The 15,377-nt window shown below is 27.0% G+C and overlaps 1 protein-coding gene across 1 annotated transcript; it reads left to right on the top strand.

The window, feature by feature from the left end:
• The first annotated feature begins 3,727 nt into the window (after positions 1-3,727).
• On the top strand, positions 3,728-13,521 carry LOC132938979 (centrosome-associated protein 350-like). The gene is given in 21 exon segments (XM_061005963.1): positions 3,728-3,997; positions 4,226-4,461; positions 4,540-4,793; positions 5,683-5,748; positions 5,821-5,937; positions 5,996-6,127; positions 6,378-6,410; positions 6,412-6,454; positions 6,519-7,513; positions 7,577-7,687; positions 7,772-7,906; positions 8,550-8,674; positions 8,752-8,989; positions 9,054-9,225; positions 9,420-9,549; positions 9,617-9,783; positions 9,851-11,100; positions 11,195-11,591; positions 12,128-12,192; positions 12,298-12,402; positions 12,472-13,521. Coding segments are annotated over 20 exon segments (5,367 nt in total). The 5' UTR covers positions 3,728-3,997; positions 4,226-4,229; the 3' UTR covers positions 13,072-13,521.
• The last annotated feature ends 1,856 nt before the right edge of the window (positions 13,522-15,377 follow it).

The raw sequence follows: 15,377 nt of genomic DNA on the forward strand, positions 1-15,377 counted from the left end.
CTATCGAGAGCAAAACACTATTTAATGTAATAGTAGTTTCAAGGGGAATTCGATGTAGTTCGAGATAACGAAAAATTCGAGATAGCGACGTTTGACATATTAAGAATCTACTGTGTATAATAAACAAAGCTGGGCACTTACTAGTTAGTTTTAATTTAGTTGTAACTTAACTAGTTGAATTTAATGTGTAAAATAATCTAATCTATTATATAATGTGTTAAAAACGATAAGTAACTAGTTTTTTGTGTAGTTTTTTTTTCATTCCAAAAATCCAAATTTTGGTAAAACTGCCGAGTGCCGACTATCTATAGTATCTAAAGCCATGATCTTAGTTTATTAATAATGAATATTGAGTATTTTCGATATTTTAAATTTTATGATAAAAACATTTTTCTTGTCACATTATTTCTTTTCGATTATTTATATTAGCTATACCCTTAGATCTTATATTATCTTGCGTTATTATTTTCACACGTTAACCAAATACTATCTTTTAATACACGTTAACTTTTTTAACCACGAAGCTTATAACTATAATCACCAATATATAAAATATTATACGAATAAAGAATCAGACTATTATTACACTGTAATGAATTATACTGTTTGTATATTTCTTATTTTATTATACATTCCGACATTCCGTGTTCTAATGACTGATATTTCATTATTTGTTTCCAAGAAATAGAGGTTATTAGTTATTAGTTATTACCTACCTACTTGAAAGTTAAAACATTTTATCAAATTATCAGTTGTTCAGTATAATTTTTCTGTCGTTACCAATAATTGAAGTTAGATACCAAGGCATCGAGTAATTAATTTATGTAATACCATTGATTATATATAGTATTAGTATATTATACTATGTATAATCATTGATACTATAGTTACTACTTTACTAGTTACTAGTTAGTAGGTATCTTAATCAGGGTCTGCACGATTATATAAATAAAGATATATTATATTAATACTAGCTGATCCCGTGCACTTCGTTGCCCGTTAAATGTACAAACTCTATTGGCAATTGAAAGCTTATCAATTATCAGGCTAGTGGGGGGTGGATCTGTAACGAGTAACTAGTAAAATTACATATAAATGATACACAGCGTCCCCGTTACATCTTATCACTTTCAATCGCCAATATGACTCAAACTTTGTTCAATTGGGTATGGTCGAATTGCACTTATCTTAGTCGAAGTGCACTTAGGCTTAAAAAAGATACCTAATGGTCGAATTGCACTCGGATGAAAAGCCGGTAGTAGTCGAAATGCACTTGAGCTCAAAAAATGTATTCCAACAAAAATATCATGCATTTGAAGGAGTTAAACGTTTATAAAACACTAATAATTTCCCTTCACACTTACAAGCTAAGTTTGGTTAGTTGAATCGTTGTGGAATGCTCTGGGCGAAAAGCGTATTGCTCCGGTCGGGTGAAGGGAGAAACGTATGACTTGAGACGTTTTAGTATTAGAATCTCGAACAGTTTCGAACGAGATGGGTCGATGGTTCTGTTACGTACCCACGTATTAATTAATCATTTATTAACTATGTACAGCGCGCCGCACGTTTCTATAATAATATTTGACACTATAACTAATAAGGCAATTAGTATAGTATAACACTATAACATGCGGAGGTCGTTGCAAAATCGTAGAGAAAACAATTAAACTATAGAAGGTGCCATCACATACGTATCTTTCCTGGAAAGCCAACGCCCATACGCAGGATACGAGTCGACCAGCATACCAAATACGAGACCCGAACTCTGTCTCATGACCGAGCTTAGCCACTACTACAACCACCCACTCCAAAGGACACAATCATATATATAGAAGCCCAGGACAAGAGCTCTTCAGAAGGTTAGGGACATTCAGAGTCAGGTCGTAACACCACTCACAGTTTATATTCTATCTTTATATTATAACATTGTATTTTTGTACTACGTTAATAAACATTCATCATACCTAGTACATCACGTATTCTATCTCTGCGTTGATGTATATATCGACGTCGGTTGGGACGTAACAGTTCGCTGGATCTGTTTTGGTTTTCCCCGGCTTTGGAATTATGACCACGTTTGCATGTTTCCATACACTAGAAAAGTGGTATAGACGTATGTATAGACGTATGCAGCTGTTAAAGATTTTAATGAGATGTAAAATAGTGCAGTTGGATGCATGTCGAATGGTGTCGGGTATCCCATCTGGGCCTGGTGCCTTCTTCCTTGGAAGGGTTTCTATGATGGATCTGACTTCATTTGAAGTAATAGGTTGTATTGTTGGGGAGTAGGATTTGTTGAGTATCTTTAGTTTTTCCTTTACCATTTGAGTAGTCATGATGTTACCAGCTGGGCAGGTGAGTTGAGTTTCAAGTGAGTTGGCAAATAGTTCGGATTTGGTTTCTTGATCCAAAACAAGACCGTTTGGATTAAGAAGGGGTTCTGTGGCCGCTTGCTTGTGTGTTAGACTTTTGGCAATTTTGTATACTTTAGGGTCATTTGATTTCAGGTTGTCTAGTAGATTATTCCATTCTTCCTCGGGATGAAGTCGGCGTTTTGCATCAGGATTTCTGGTATGTTGCTAAATTTGCCAGTCTTTTTTTCTTGGTAATTTCGATTTTGATGGCTTGAGGTAGGTCTTTGTGTGGGTTACACATGCGAGTGGTGGAGTTGACTGAGAGTGCTGAATTTAATAGTTTGGCTATTGCAGCTTGGTCGAGATCTTTTGTTGTGCCAATAGGTGGATTTGGGTTTGTTACAGATTCGTGGAGGTTAACCGAGAAATTCTGATTGTAATATAGAATAGTGTGGGTAGGTCGAAAATAAGCTTGCTGAACGGTTTTTTTGAGAGTGTTACCATTAGCATAGGTGGTTTGCGGCCGTCTTTTAGAAATTTGCAAATGTTATCGAGTGTAATAAAAATCACTGTAAAAAAAAAAAGTTTTTATTTTTAATTTAAAAAAAGTTTTTTTTTGCGATATTTTATATTACATAGGTAATGATTGAGCTATATTCATTTTGCATTGTTTTCCAAATCTAGCTGCGTGATACCTGTTTTATAACATACCTACTTTGAATTTTTTGATGATTTTAAATTTTGAGGTCATTTTTTGCATTTAAAGATTTTCAGAGCATTTTTAAGTTTTTTCTAAATTTAAATTTTAAAATTTGCACATGTTTGTACACCATTTTTATAAAAAAAATATTTGATCTAAAGTCTAAACCTTTAGGGATAGAAAAAAAATAGTGAATTTTCAGATTAAATAAGTCATCCAAATGAAAAGTTCTGTCTGTAAAACTTTTATACAACCATTTAAAAGTTTAAAATGTATATTATATCGAATTTATATCTTTAATATTAAAAATAAAAATAATTTAGAGCACTATTTAAAATTGATGGGGCATTTTTAAGTTTTTTTAGAACATTAAAATCATCAATAATAATTATGATAATCAACCCAGAAAAAGACATGGGGGGGAGCAACTGCCACTACTTGCCACCCCCCACCCCCCCCCCCCCCCCCCCCCACCCCTAAATAGTAAATTCACACCCAATATGCGCCTATGCAGTTATGGGCCATAACTAGTTTTATTTTTATATGATTTTCTCTAAGGTATATTGATTATTGGTTTAAATTATCTCAATTCGTGGTTTCATATAATCTGTGGTTTCACTGCACAAGGTATAAAAAATTTAAAAAATAGTAAATACTAGAAATACTGATAACAAATTGATAACAGCATTCGTTGTCGAATTCGTATATTTACGTTAATTTTTTTATATTTTGTAACAGAAAATACGAAAAATCTAAAATCTGTTTGTATAATATATTTCATTATACATTTTTAATTTACCTTATTATAGTGTATTAATTTTGTATGTCCAATAAATAAACTAAACATGTCATAGGTATTTCAATTATGAGTGATATAGTTGATCTCACACAGTCACACTACAAAACTGGTTAATTACATTATAATATTAAACCTACATCTGTAGTGAGTATAATATTTATTTACACTATATTTGTTTGCTTATAATTCTTTACTAGTATCATACCTGTTTAAATATATTACGCATTTTGAAACGAAACCTCTACATTAACTTGTGCAACTAATGAATTATAATTATTTGTATTTATATTTGTTGAACAAGGTTTAATTTATGATTACACCAAAATCATATGTGATCTTAAACAATATAAACCATTGTTTACAATTTTATAGAAAGATGTCTACTCATGGAAATATTGGTTTAAATTTACAAGAAAATAGTCCTAATAAACTAAATGAACCTAAAAATATGATTCATACATCAGAAGCCATAATTATAGGAGATACATGTAAGCAAAAATGTAGACCAAATTTACCTACAGTCAAAGATACAATTCAAATTTTAAATAAAACAATTATAAGACCATCAATTCCCACGATCAATGAAACTGTTCTGCTTAATAAACAATGTAAGTCATATCTAATGCAGTAATATTTTAATAGTTAAATTATATCATAATTTTCTTAAATATTTATTATTCATTTAGGTATGCTTCCAAAAAATAAACCATCCAAAGTTGATAAAATAGTATTAAATAATTTTGTTGAAGAGAATACAACTGAACAAAATACCAAAGCTATAGAAACAAAATTATATATTGAAAAAAAAAAAAAAGAAAGAACTACAAAATGTAAATTAGATTTATTAGAGAAAAAAAAGTTGGCAGAAGAACGAAAAAAAAAATTAGATCAGTTACAAAAAACTACAAGAGAACTAGCTATAGCTTCTAGTAAGAAAAAGGTAATAGCAATTGATCAATTATTAATTATATTATAAGAAAACCAAGAAAACATAATGGATATTGTGTTGTATACTATGTCCATATTATTCATTTTAAAATCAAGTAAAGACGTAAAGTCTACGTTTACTCTTAAAAAAGTAAATTACTTATAACATTCATTATTAACATCTCTAGAGTGTGTACAGTGATATACCTACCACCATTCAATGTAGGTATTTGTTTATTCTATGATGTATAACATTACTTATGACTACACAACCCAAAACGCATGTTTGTGAAACGATCCATGAAATTGGCAATACCAATAAATATCTTGTATGGCTGTATTCAATAATCAATATACCTTTAAGAACTTAAATATTTTAAAATTAATGATAATACTTATGAATATACTTGCATCAAAAATATCTTAAGGTTAACCCTTACAAACTTCATTACAAACAATGATTTATTCCCATTCTTATAATAAGTATTTTTAGTTGATAACAAGCATTCAACAATATTTTTTGGAATAATGAACTAAAATGTTATTATATTATGACAAAATAAATAATTTCTGGGGGACGGAGTGGCCGAGCAGACTAAGGCGTCAGTTGTGACACACATCGGCGCTGGTTTGAACCTCGGTTCATGGACAGCATTTTTCTTCAGGCAAGTCACGGTGTTCAGAGAACAAGTGCCGCCATCCCCCACCCGGGATAGCAGATACTTAGTGCCCACTTGGAAATCTGCCAAAACTACACACATGTGTTTACACCTACTGTTTAAAAACCACCCAATGGCGGCCTAAGTTGTCGCGGATAACTAATAAAAAAATAATAATAATAATAATTTCTGTATATAACTTTCAGTGTAATATTTCTTCTTACAACAATTTAATATTTTTAGAATATCCATGTTCAAGACAAATGTAAAATTGGTATTAATTTACCAACTGAATCAAATGAACCTAAAGTTAGTACTAAACATTAATTATTTGTTATTTAATACTAACATTTATATGATACTTATACAATTTATCTTTAGGTGGATCAAACATGGTCACCTCCGCCTAAAGTTAAAAGTGTTAGAAAACCACTAGAAGCTCTTAGAAATGTTCAAAAAATTGGTATTAATTTACCAACTGAATCAAATGAATCTAAAGTATAGTACTTAGCATTAATTATTTTTCATTTATGATATTTATAAAATGTATCTTTAGGTAGATCAAACTTGGTCACCTACCCCCGAAATTAAAAGTTTTAAAAAATCAAGGGAAGCTCTTAAAAATGTGCAAAAAAAGTCAATAAACAGTTTTAAAATTACAGATGAATGTTCAAATGATACCAAAGATGTAATTATTTTTATTTAATTTGTTTAGACTATAATAGTATAATATAGGGATAGCATGTGTTTCTAAAATAATACTTACCTGGTTTTTTTTATTTCCTACATGCCATTAAATTTTAAACAATAAAATAAAATGTAATATAATAAGTATTTTAATTTTTCGCATGCATAATATAAATTAGGAATATAATTACAACAACATTGATAATTTTTATTTAATTAAATATGTATTATGATTATTTTTTAACCATTAGATTATAAGTACATATACATCTTCAAAAATATCAAAAAAAACCAAGTGAAATGTCAACAACAAAATTAATAGACCCAAGTATGTCATCTTCTTAATGTATAAATAAATACTTAATATTTTTAATTTTTAATTAATATTTTAGAACCTCAAATACGTGATGTTACCAAACCCGAAAATTTATTTTCTAAATTAAAATTCAATGATGATTATCAATTATTTGGTAAAAATTTATTTGATATTTCGATGCCTAAACTAATTGATACTGATACTGATTTTGTTGGAAAAAATAATGAATCGTACCATGATGACAGAAAACTACAAGGTGATAGTACTCATTTGAATAGAGAGACATTGACTATGCCTGACATTGATTTGAGAATAAAGCCTTTGGATATTAAAAATAATAGTGCTAAATCACACACAGGCTTACAGTTGCCTATTAGATCTCATAAGGAAATTATGAAAAGTATTGACAATCTAGAAGAGCTTCAAGAGTTATTGTTCAATCAGTGTTTGCCAGTTAAAAATAATTATTCAGAATCAACCCAAACTGAGAATCTTAATAATATATTATCATTCTCTACTTCAAAATCTCTACCGCCTCCAATGAATTTTATTTCAGTATTAAAATGTAAACATAATTTGCAACAATCAGAAAAAAATAATTTGGAATTCTATGTACCTGCTGCTGATTTAAATATGAGCGAATACACATTAAAAAATAATTTGTATCCTAATAAAATCAAAAATGTTGAACCTACTGAATTTAATAAAGTAGATGTAAATTGTTGTGATGAAGAGGTAAATTTACCAGATGTTCACCATATTGAAACAAAAAACTGTTTAGGTAGCTATAAATCTTCATTAATTGATGAACCAGTTAAACCAAAGTCTAATAACTTATCTTCGATTGAAAATAATAATTGTGAAGAAAATAGAAATATAATAAATAATGACAAACTATTTACTAAGTTGAATATAATAACAAATGAAGATATTAAACAAGTTTTAAAAAAACTTAATTTCAACTTTGATTTGTTGCCAAAAAACAATTATTGCAATTCAAATAATTTACATAACACTTGCATAAATTTAAAATTTGATGAAAATAATTCAAATAATAAATCATCACATTGTGTGAGTAATGAATTAACTAAATAAATTAAATTATAAGATTAAATTAATATTTTTATGTATTAGTTTCCTGAAATCCATGATGAGTTTCAAGCAGAACTTGATACACTCGACCAATTAAATGACTCTTTATGTGATATTGAAAGAATGAGTTGCGACATGTCAATTAAATCTAACGTACCTATTGTTTTTTATATTTTAATAATTTAGCATATTATTTTATTATATACTTACATTTTAATTGATATTTTACCATTTCAGGAACAATCTATTGAACTGAATGATCACTGTAATTCTAATGATATTGATTTTCCTACACCATTTTCCAAATTAAATGCTTTATCGTCAAATATGATGTGTGTAGATAAAACAGTAACTGGCTTTTCTATTCAAATGGTAATCATATATTTATTTCCAATGTTTCTTGTAGTAAATATTTAGTGTGAATTAGTAATCAGTACTCCCTACTCAATAACAAATTTTAATATTATGAATAAAAATATAAATGTATTATGAAGACACCAGTTTAAATAAAACAATTATTTATTCAATATTTGATTTTATATTAAAAGTTTTAACCTTAAAGTATGTAACTTCTTAATATTATATTAAAAATATTGATTTATCATTCATAAAATGAATAAATATCTTTTAGTAACTCGTAAATTAAATGTTTCAACCTAAATTAAAAGATTTATTTTAAGGTCACAAAAAAAAAATGTAAGCAGTCAAACTGATTTCCTCATATACTCAGTGGCAGACAGAACTTAAATTTTAAATCATGCAATTTCATAACAATTTACTCTAATATACATTGTTTACTTATAACAAAGTTCAGTATGATGTAAATAAAATGTGGCCGAAGGAGGTCAGGCCGTGACCGAACCCTAGCATACACTTTAGCGCTACTGCCACAAACTCTTTAAAAACTTGATGCAGATGCATCAAAATTGAGCATTTCAGCCCGCCACTGAATATATTATACAAATAATTACTAATATGTAAATAGTATATATAGTATGATGTATATTTCTTGTAGTTTGAACAATTAATTAAGGATGAAGAACTTAGGGCCAAACAACACCGTACTATACTTAGTTTAAGGGAAAAATCTTTAACTAATCGCTTGAAGTGGGAAGTTACTATGTATGACCTTCAAGTGAAGTAAGAACTTTTTATAATATTTTAATATTCTACTAGAACAATTATTTTTAACAATCAATATTATGTACATTTTATAGAAATTTAAAAAATAGACCGGGTCATGAAAAGCAATTTCAGTTGTTCAAACAAAAACAAAGAGGTAGTGTTAAAAAGTTGGAACACTCCTTATCTCAAGTAAAACGACTTGGTAGAGTAATAGATTCAGTATATAATCAGCGTTTTATAATGCTTGAAGAACATTTACAACATTTAAGAAACAAATCATCTTCCAAAAAAGTAATACGTAAATTAAAAAGCTTGGAGCAATTTCCAAAGGTAATATTTTTTTACTATACCTTTGATGTATACTTCAAAATAATAAGATATTAATTGATTTTAGAAAGAAGAACACCCTTGTCGGTCACCTAATTCTCATGTTTTTAAACAATTTAATAAGTCTGACTGTTTTGATACTAACAATAGTGAATGTGACAATGTTAATCCAATTGAATCAAAAAATAATACATCACCAATGATGTTTGAATTGGATAAATCTAAAATCATTTTGAGAAGTGAGTTCATATATCAATAGTTCACTTAGATATTTATCGTTATATTTTTACTTATTTATAAACTAAAAAAGATAAATATTATTATTGAAATCAGATATATTTTTAAATTAGCTAATTGTTTATTATTTTATTAGTGTATTCATTTTAAAATTATATGATTAACTTTTATTAACATTAGTTATTTTGTTTATTAGACCAAGCAACTTCTCCTATCAATAATGAAACAAATATATTGAATCAAGTTCAAAATATTGAAGTTCAAACAGATGTTAAATGTTCTTCACAGTCTGTCAATGATAAATCCATACAAACTTCTAAAACAAAGTAAGTATACAATATTTTTAATAACTGTTTAAATATTATGATTATTAACTAGTTATAAAATGTTTAGATGTAACCGCATACATAATGAAAATATAAAATTATTTAATCAAAATGATTTTCCTTATAAAAATGAAATGTTTGATGCAATTAAAACTAAGGATAAAAGATCATTGTCACCAATTTTACCTTCAAGTCCTGTTAAACTGCGGAAATATCTTACGGAAACATCGATAAGTAAATAAAATGATTGAAATTTCAAAATAAAGTTTAAATTAATAATGTATATTAATTTATTTTCAAGGTACAAATTCAGAACAGAGTGACCTGGATACACGGATATTATCTTTACAAGAACAACTTGAAGCTAGAAAGTTAGAATCTTTTAGATTGAAAAAAGAACAAAAAAAACTTAAATTAGAGAATCTTAAAGCTAAAGAACAAGAACTTTTGAAACAGATAAATTTGTATGACAAGAAAATTGAAGAATCAAGAAAAAGTTTGATGGTTGAAATAAAGAAAAAAAATATGCACGTACCAAAATCATCAATGAAAAACGATTCTTCTTCTTCTTCAACAAATTCTAGTTGTTCTGTTCTTCAAAATATAATTAATTATGAAAATGATCATAGTCAACATATGTACAAATCCGATAAAATAACACGGACAGATGGGAAGAAATATTTCTATCCAATTACTACCAATGAGGAATGTGATCATAGTATATCTTTAAATAAACCAGTAAATGAGTTACAAAAAAAAAATGTTTATAAATCAAAAGAAAATTACAATATGCATACAGATAATATTGATAGTTATAATTGTATAGAACAATCATTTCAATCCTTAGAGACAATTCCTGTTTGTAAAGGTGTACAGTTACATGAAAAACACACTGCAAAAGAAGTAAATGCTTCAAACAAATCACATAAAATTGAAAATGAAGTAAATATTTTTTTTGAATCCCAACCACAGAAGACTTTAGACATTCATACATCAAATGATCTCAAAGTAAATTTTAAGGAAGAAACTCATTCATGTGAAGTAAACGAAATAATTGACAATGGTATAAATTTAGATATTTCTTTATGCAAGTATTCTAACGCAAATAAAATTATGTCAGAAACTTCCAATAACCAAGAATTATACCTAGAAACAGATAAAAAAAAGTCACTGATTATTCATAACAATATTAACAGCTTTAATACAAGTTCAATTTCATCTGATAGTGGTAGTATTCAAAGAAATCTCATCGTTATTTTAAATGAAAATGATACTGATGTATGTGAAATGCAGAAAAACGGTGTCAGTCAATTTGAGGATCCTAATTATAAAATTGGATTAGAAGATATTTACAGTCCAGATTTTACATCCGACGAGTATACATCAGAATTTCAAGGGTCATATCAATTTAATAAAAATGATAGTATAATAGAATCAAATGACAGTGTACAAAGTAATGAAACTTCTTATGAAGAAGATAGAAGTGAAGGAGAAATAATATTTGAGGATAAAACATTTATTGAACAGTATTCAGATGGTCATGGTGATTTTGTAAGTAAAATTATAAAATTATACCATAGTAATAAGTTAAATATATTACTAATAAGTAATAACCTAACCAAACTTCTTATGTATTATATTTTAGGTTCAAAAAGAGAATTATACTGATGATAAAGTTCAGGTTATTACTACTAACATTTTTAATTATCTTCTGAAAGATACAAAAAACTCATTAAAATTTAACATGAATAAATCATTATTTCGTTCAGAGAAAAATGATCTTAATAATTTAACTGAAGAAACTCCATTGTTGTTGATCTTAAAACGTGAAGAAGAGAATCAAAACCGGATTATTCTCTCGGAGCAAGCAACAATTATTTCAGATGTACTTTTCAAGAAGCATTTACAAACTCTTTTTCCCAAAATTCTACAAATGTACTTACCTAAATTGAATGAAATAGAAATGGAAAAACTAACAGTTTATTTAAAGTGGTCTTCTACTAAAAAAAAAAAGTTGAAATTATCAGAAAGTTTAATTTTTCGTAAGTGAAAAAATTAATAATTAAATTAATTTGACTGCTCTAAAATATTTGCTTATGTGTTTATTTTATTAATGCTTATTCTGCTGCATGCTGTTAATTTGCTTTTTTGCACAAATATGTACTTCAACTTCATAATAATAATATTTTACATTTGTTTCAAGTATGCATAGTAACATCCATTACCTACTTATAATAATATACATTATTTATCAAGTAAATCAATTATGTATTTTTATTTTATTTGTTTTTACATTTTTTATTTAAAATACAATTTTCAACTAAATTTAAAATTTAAAATTGTATTTATGAGAGAAATATTTATCATTTAATTGTTTAAGCAAAAAACTTGATTACATTTCTGGTCTTGTTTTTATATTTTTTGTAGATACGTTTTAGATACTTTATATTTATTTGTTGTGCAATATCAATTTTATTTTTATGTAATTTATGAACATAATTAATCTTAAATCGCTTCAGTTTTGTAAATAATGTAATATATGTATGGATTGTATAAACATTTATTGATTTTACTCTAGAACACAAAATTGATGTTGACAATGAAAATTCATTTGAAATGTTTTATCAAAAGTATCTAGAGCAGGTAATAATAATAGTTTTAAATATGTAATGTGTTCATACGAATTGATTATAATACCAACTAATTGGATTTCTTCATAAGTCAAATTTCTAATTAAATCTGTTTTAGAAAAAACCTCCGACTTTCCAAGATGAAAGTAATGATGATATGCTCAGTCATACCCAACAAGAAGCAGAAAAGTTAAAACAAGAACAAATACGTATTGAAGAAGAAGTATGTTATTTTGAAGTTTCTCAGAATAAATTATATTTAATAATATATTGGACTTGTATTTTTTTTCAGATTGAACGTCTTCGCATGTCGGAAGAAGTACAATTTTTTCTAAGAGAAATACCTAATAAGCCACCACCCCCCTATAAAAGTCCCACTAAAAACAAAACACTTATTGACATACCTTATACATCTGATGAAGTTCACGAAATAATTTTGACAGCTGCTAATCATATATTCAATGGTTCTCATAGTGCATTATCAAACGATTATATTATAGATTCAGATTCAATTGTACATGCTGATTATAAAACATTAATTTTTGATTACTGTAAAGAAATTGCACTAGACTTATTTATTGACGAAACATATTTACCTTTATGGAAGAGATCTATAAAAAGATTGAAACATTTTAGGGCAAGACCAAGAAATCCTAAAGATTTAAGTGATATAGTTATAAAAAAAATTAATCAGATTATTGATATAGACGAGTGTGAAGAGAAAGTAAATAAATTTGTAGTGAAACAAATGTATGAAGAAGACAGTAAATGGACTGATTTTCAAATGGATGAATTGGAAATACAAAATGATATTGTTCAAAATTTGATGAAAAAATTGGTTTGCGATACTATCTCAAGTACTAAAACTAATTTTTATTTGAAATTTATCTAAGAGAATTATTCCTTAGCTTAGTTGATTTTATATACCTATTATATTATATAAACTAATTTTATGTATATTATTTATATATATATTTGAAATATTTTTTTACATTTATAATTGCAATTATGTTTTATTTTATTTATAAACAACTTAATGTTATTAAACGTTTATTATTTTTAAAAATGTTTCATTCTTGGAATAAAAATACAATTTGTAACCGTATACATCAAGAACAATTATTCAACATATCATAATATATCCACTAACAGAAAAATAAATTTACGCAGCATATCTTTCAGTTGAAGGCAGTACAGCACGCCTATACTGCTATGTTAACCAATATTCACCCACTATTAGTACCCTTTTAATAACAACCTTTAATTAATATAAAGAATGTCACATACATTTTTTTACGAGTCCTAATTAAGCATTAATTATAGAATCTGGTAAAAATATATGAGACTGTGAGGTGTTTAAAAGTTATTGAATCAATGTAAACAGAAGAAATAATTCATTCAAATTGAAATTATTCAAGATTATTGAAATTCCCTCAATGTTTAATTTACTACTTTTTTATTAACTTATATGTAATTATCGCATTATAGGGATTGACTAAATATAAATAATATATAAGAATTATTTTATAAACTATATATTAGAATTGAAATCAATATTGTACCTATATAGTATATTATGTTAAAAATTGTTATTTTATAAAAAATGTATGTCATGATATCGGTGCTTATAATAATAATAATTGTATATAAATTAATGTATAAAAAAATTAATAATAATTATCTTTTACCCTATATTATATAGGTATATAAAAGAAATGCATACCACGATACCGATGCTTATAGCTTGTACATAAATTAAAATGTAAATAATATATCAATATGTGATGTACCAGGTATTATGTGATTATATTACACTAGTTTTTTTTCTTTTGTAGAATGGCTCACCTACATTATTTATTTATATAAAGTTAACTTTGCTAGATCTGCAGCTACCTACTTTATTTTTAATTTTTCTAACTAATTGGTCTGTGGTTAGTTTGAATTACATCTTGATCGCGTTTATTTTGAGTACGCTGTTAAAAATGCCGAAAAACACCATAGTGACATTTTATATACATAATATATATAACTATTATGTAGGTAGTAATATTGTATTTTTAGGGTATAAGAAAATGTTTAGCTTAATATACAGTATTTATTTTATTTCCAATATAAAATTTATAAAATAATATAATTCTTATAAATTATTTTTTATTTAGTCAATCCTCAGTATAATTCTACATTAGATTTTTTTTCCGCAATTCACCGTCACTAACCACTATAGTTAATTGTAACTTCAAACCATAGATAATATAAGATATTATATATTATCTATGCTTCAAACTTGTATTTGTTATTTGAATAGGCACTAGCATAGACAAGTATACACTAATTGCACAGAATATAACAATATATACCTAAGTATATCTTAGTCCGTGATATATATTATATTATCTATGGCCATCCGGGGCTCCAAATGCTCCAATAAATAGTAAAATGGTAAATACAAGTTACAACTGCCCATGACAGATAGGAGCATGGCTAAATACTGAGCTAAGTATTTAGCCATGGATAGAAGCACGGACTAAGATCACAGAATATAACAATCAGAATGGACACTGATAAAAATTTATACAGGCAGCATAGGACGAAGGCTTGAGTCAGTCACTGCAGGTCCGCAGTAGGGCCAGTTCATTTAACAGTTTGACCATTAATACACGAAAAATAAATATGGCATACTTTTATACGATAAAATGTACTATTTTAATTTAATTGCTTTAAAACAATGAGTTAACTCTTCACCGGACATCCGGACACAACTAATAGTTAATACTAGTATTGGAATAAAGTAGTATTAAAAATACTTTTAAAATACTAGTATAAAAATGCCCTTTGCGATTACTCACTAAGTATTTGAATACAAATACAAATATTTAATACAATATTATAAATACAATTTTTTTTTATTTTTAGGTACCTTAATTATGTTACTACTTACCATAGATTTTAAAAAAATTGAAATAAAATAACATGTCCGACTATGTGAATACATGTTCAGGTATTTCATTCATATTGATTCAATTAAATTACAAAAATAAATAAAAAGTGGTATTAACTATTAATATAGAATTATTTTTAAAAATTCCGATACGTTAATATAATAGAGATAACAATAAAACGTGGTATCATGGCAAATTCAGTGCTACCAAAAATGAAAACGTTAAGATTTCATATTTTCCCAGATCATGCCCCTACTGC

This window comes from Metopolophium dirhodum, chromosome 2, assembly GCF_019925205.1.
Source record: "Metopolophium dirhodum isolate CAU chromosome 2, ASM1992520v1, whole genome shotgun sequence".
NCBI lineage: Eukaryota > Metazoa > Arthropoda > Insecta > Hemiptera > Aphididae > Metopolophium > Metopolophium dirhodum.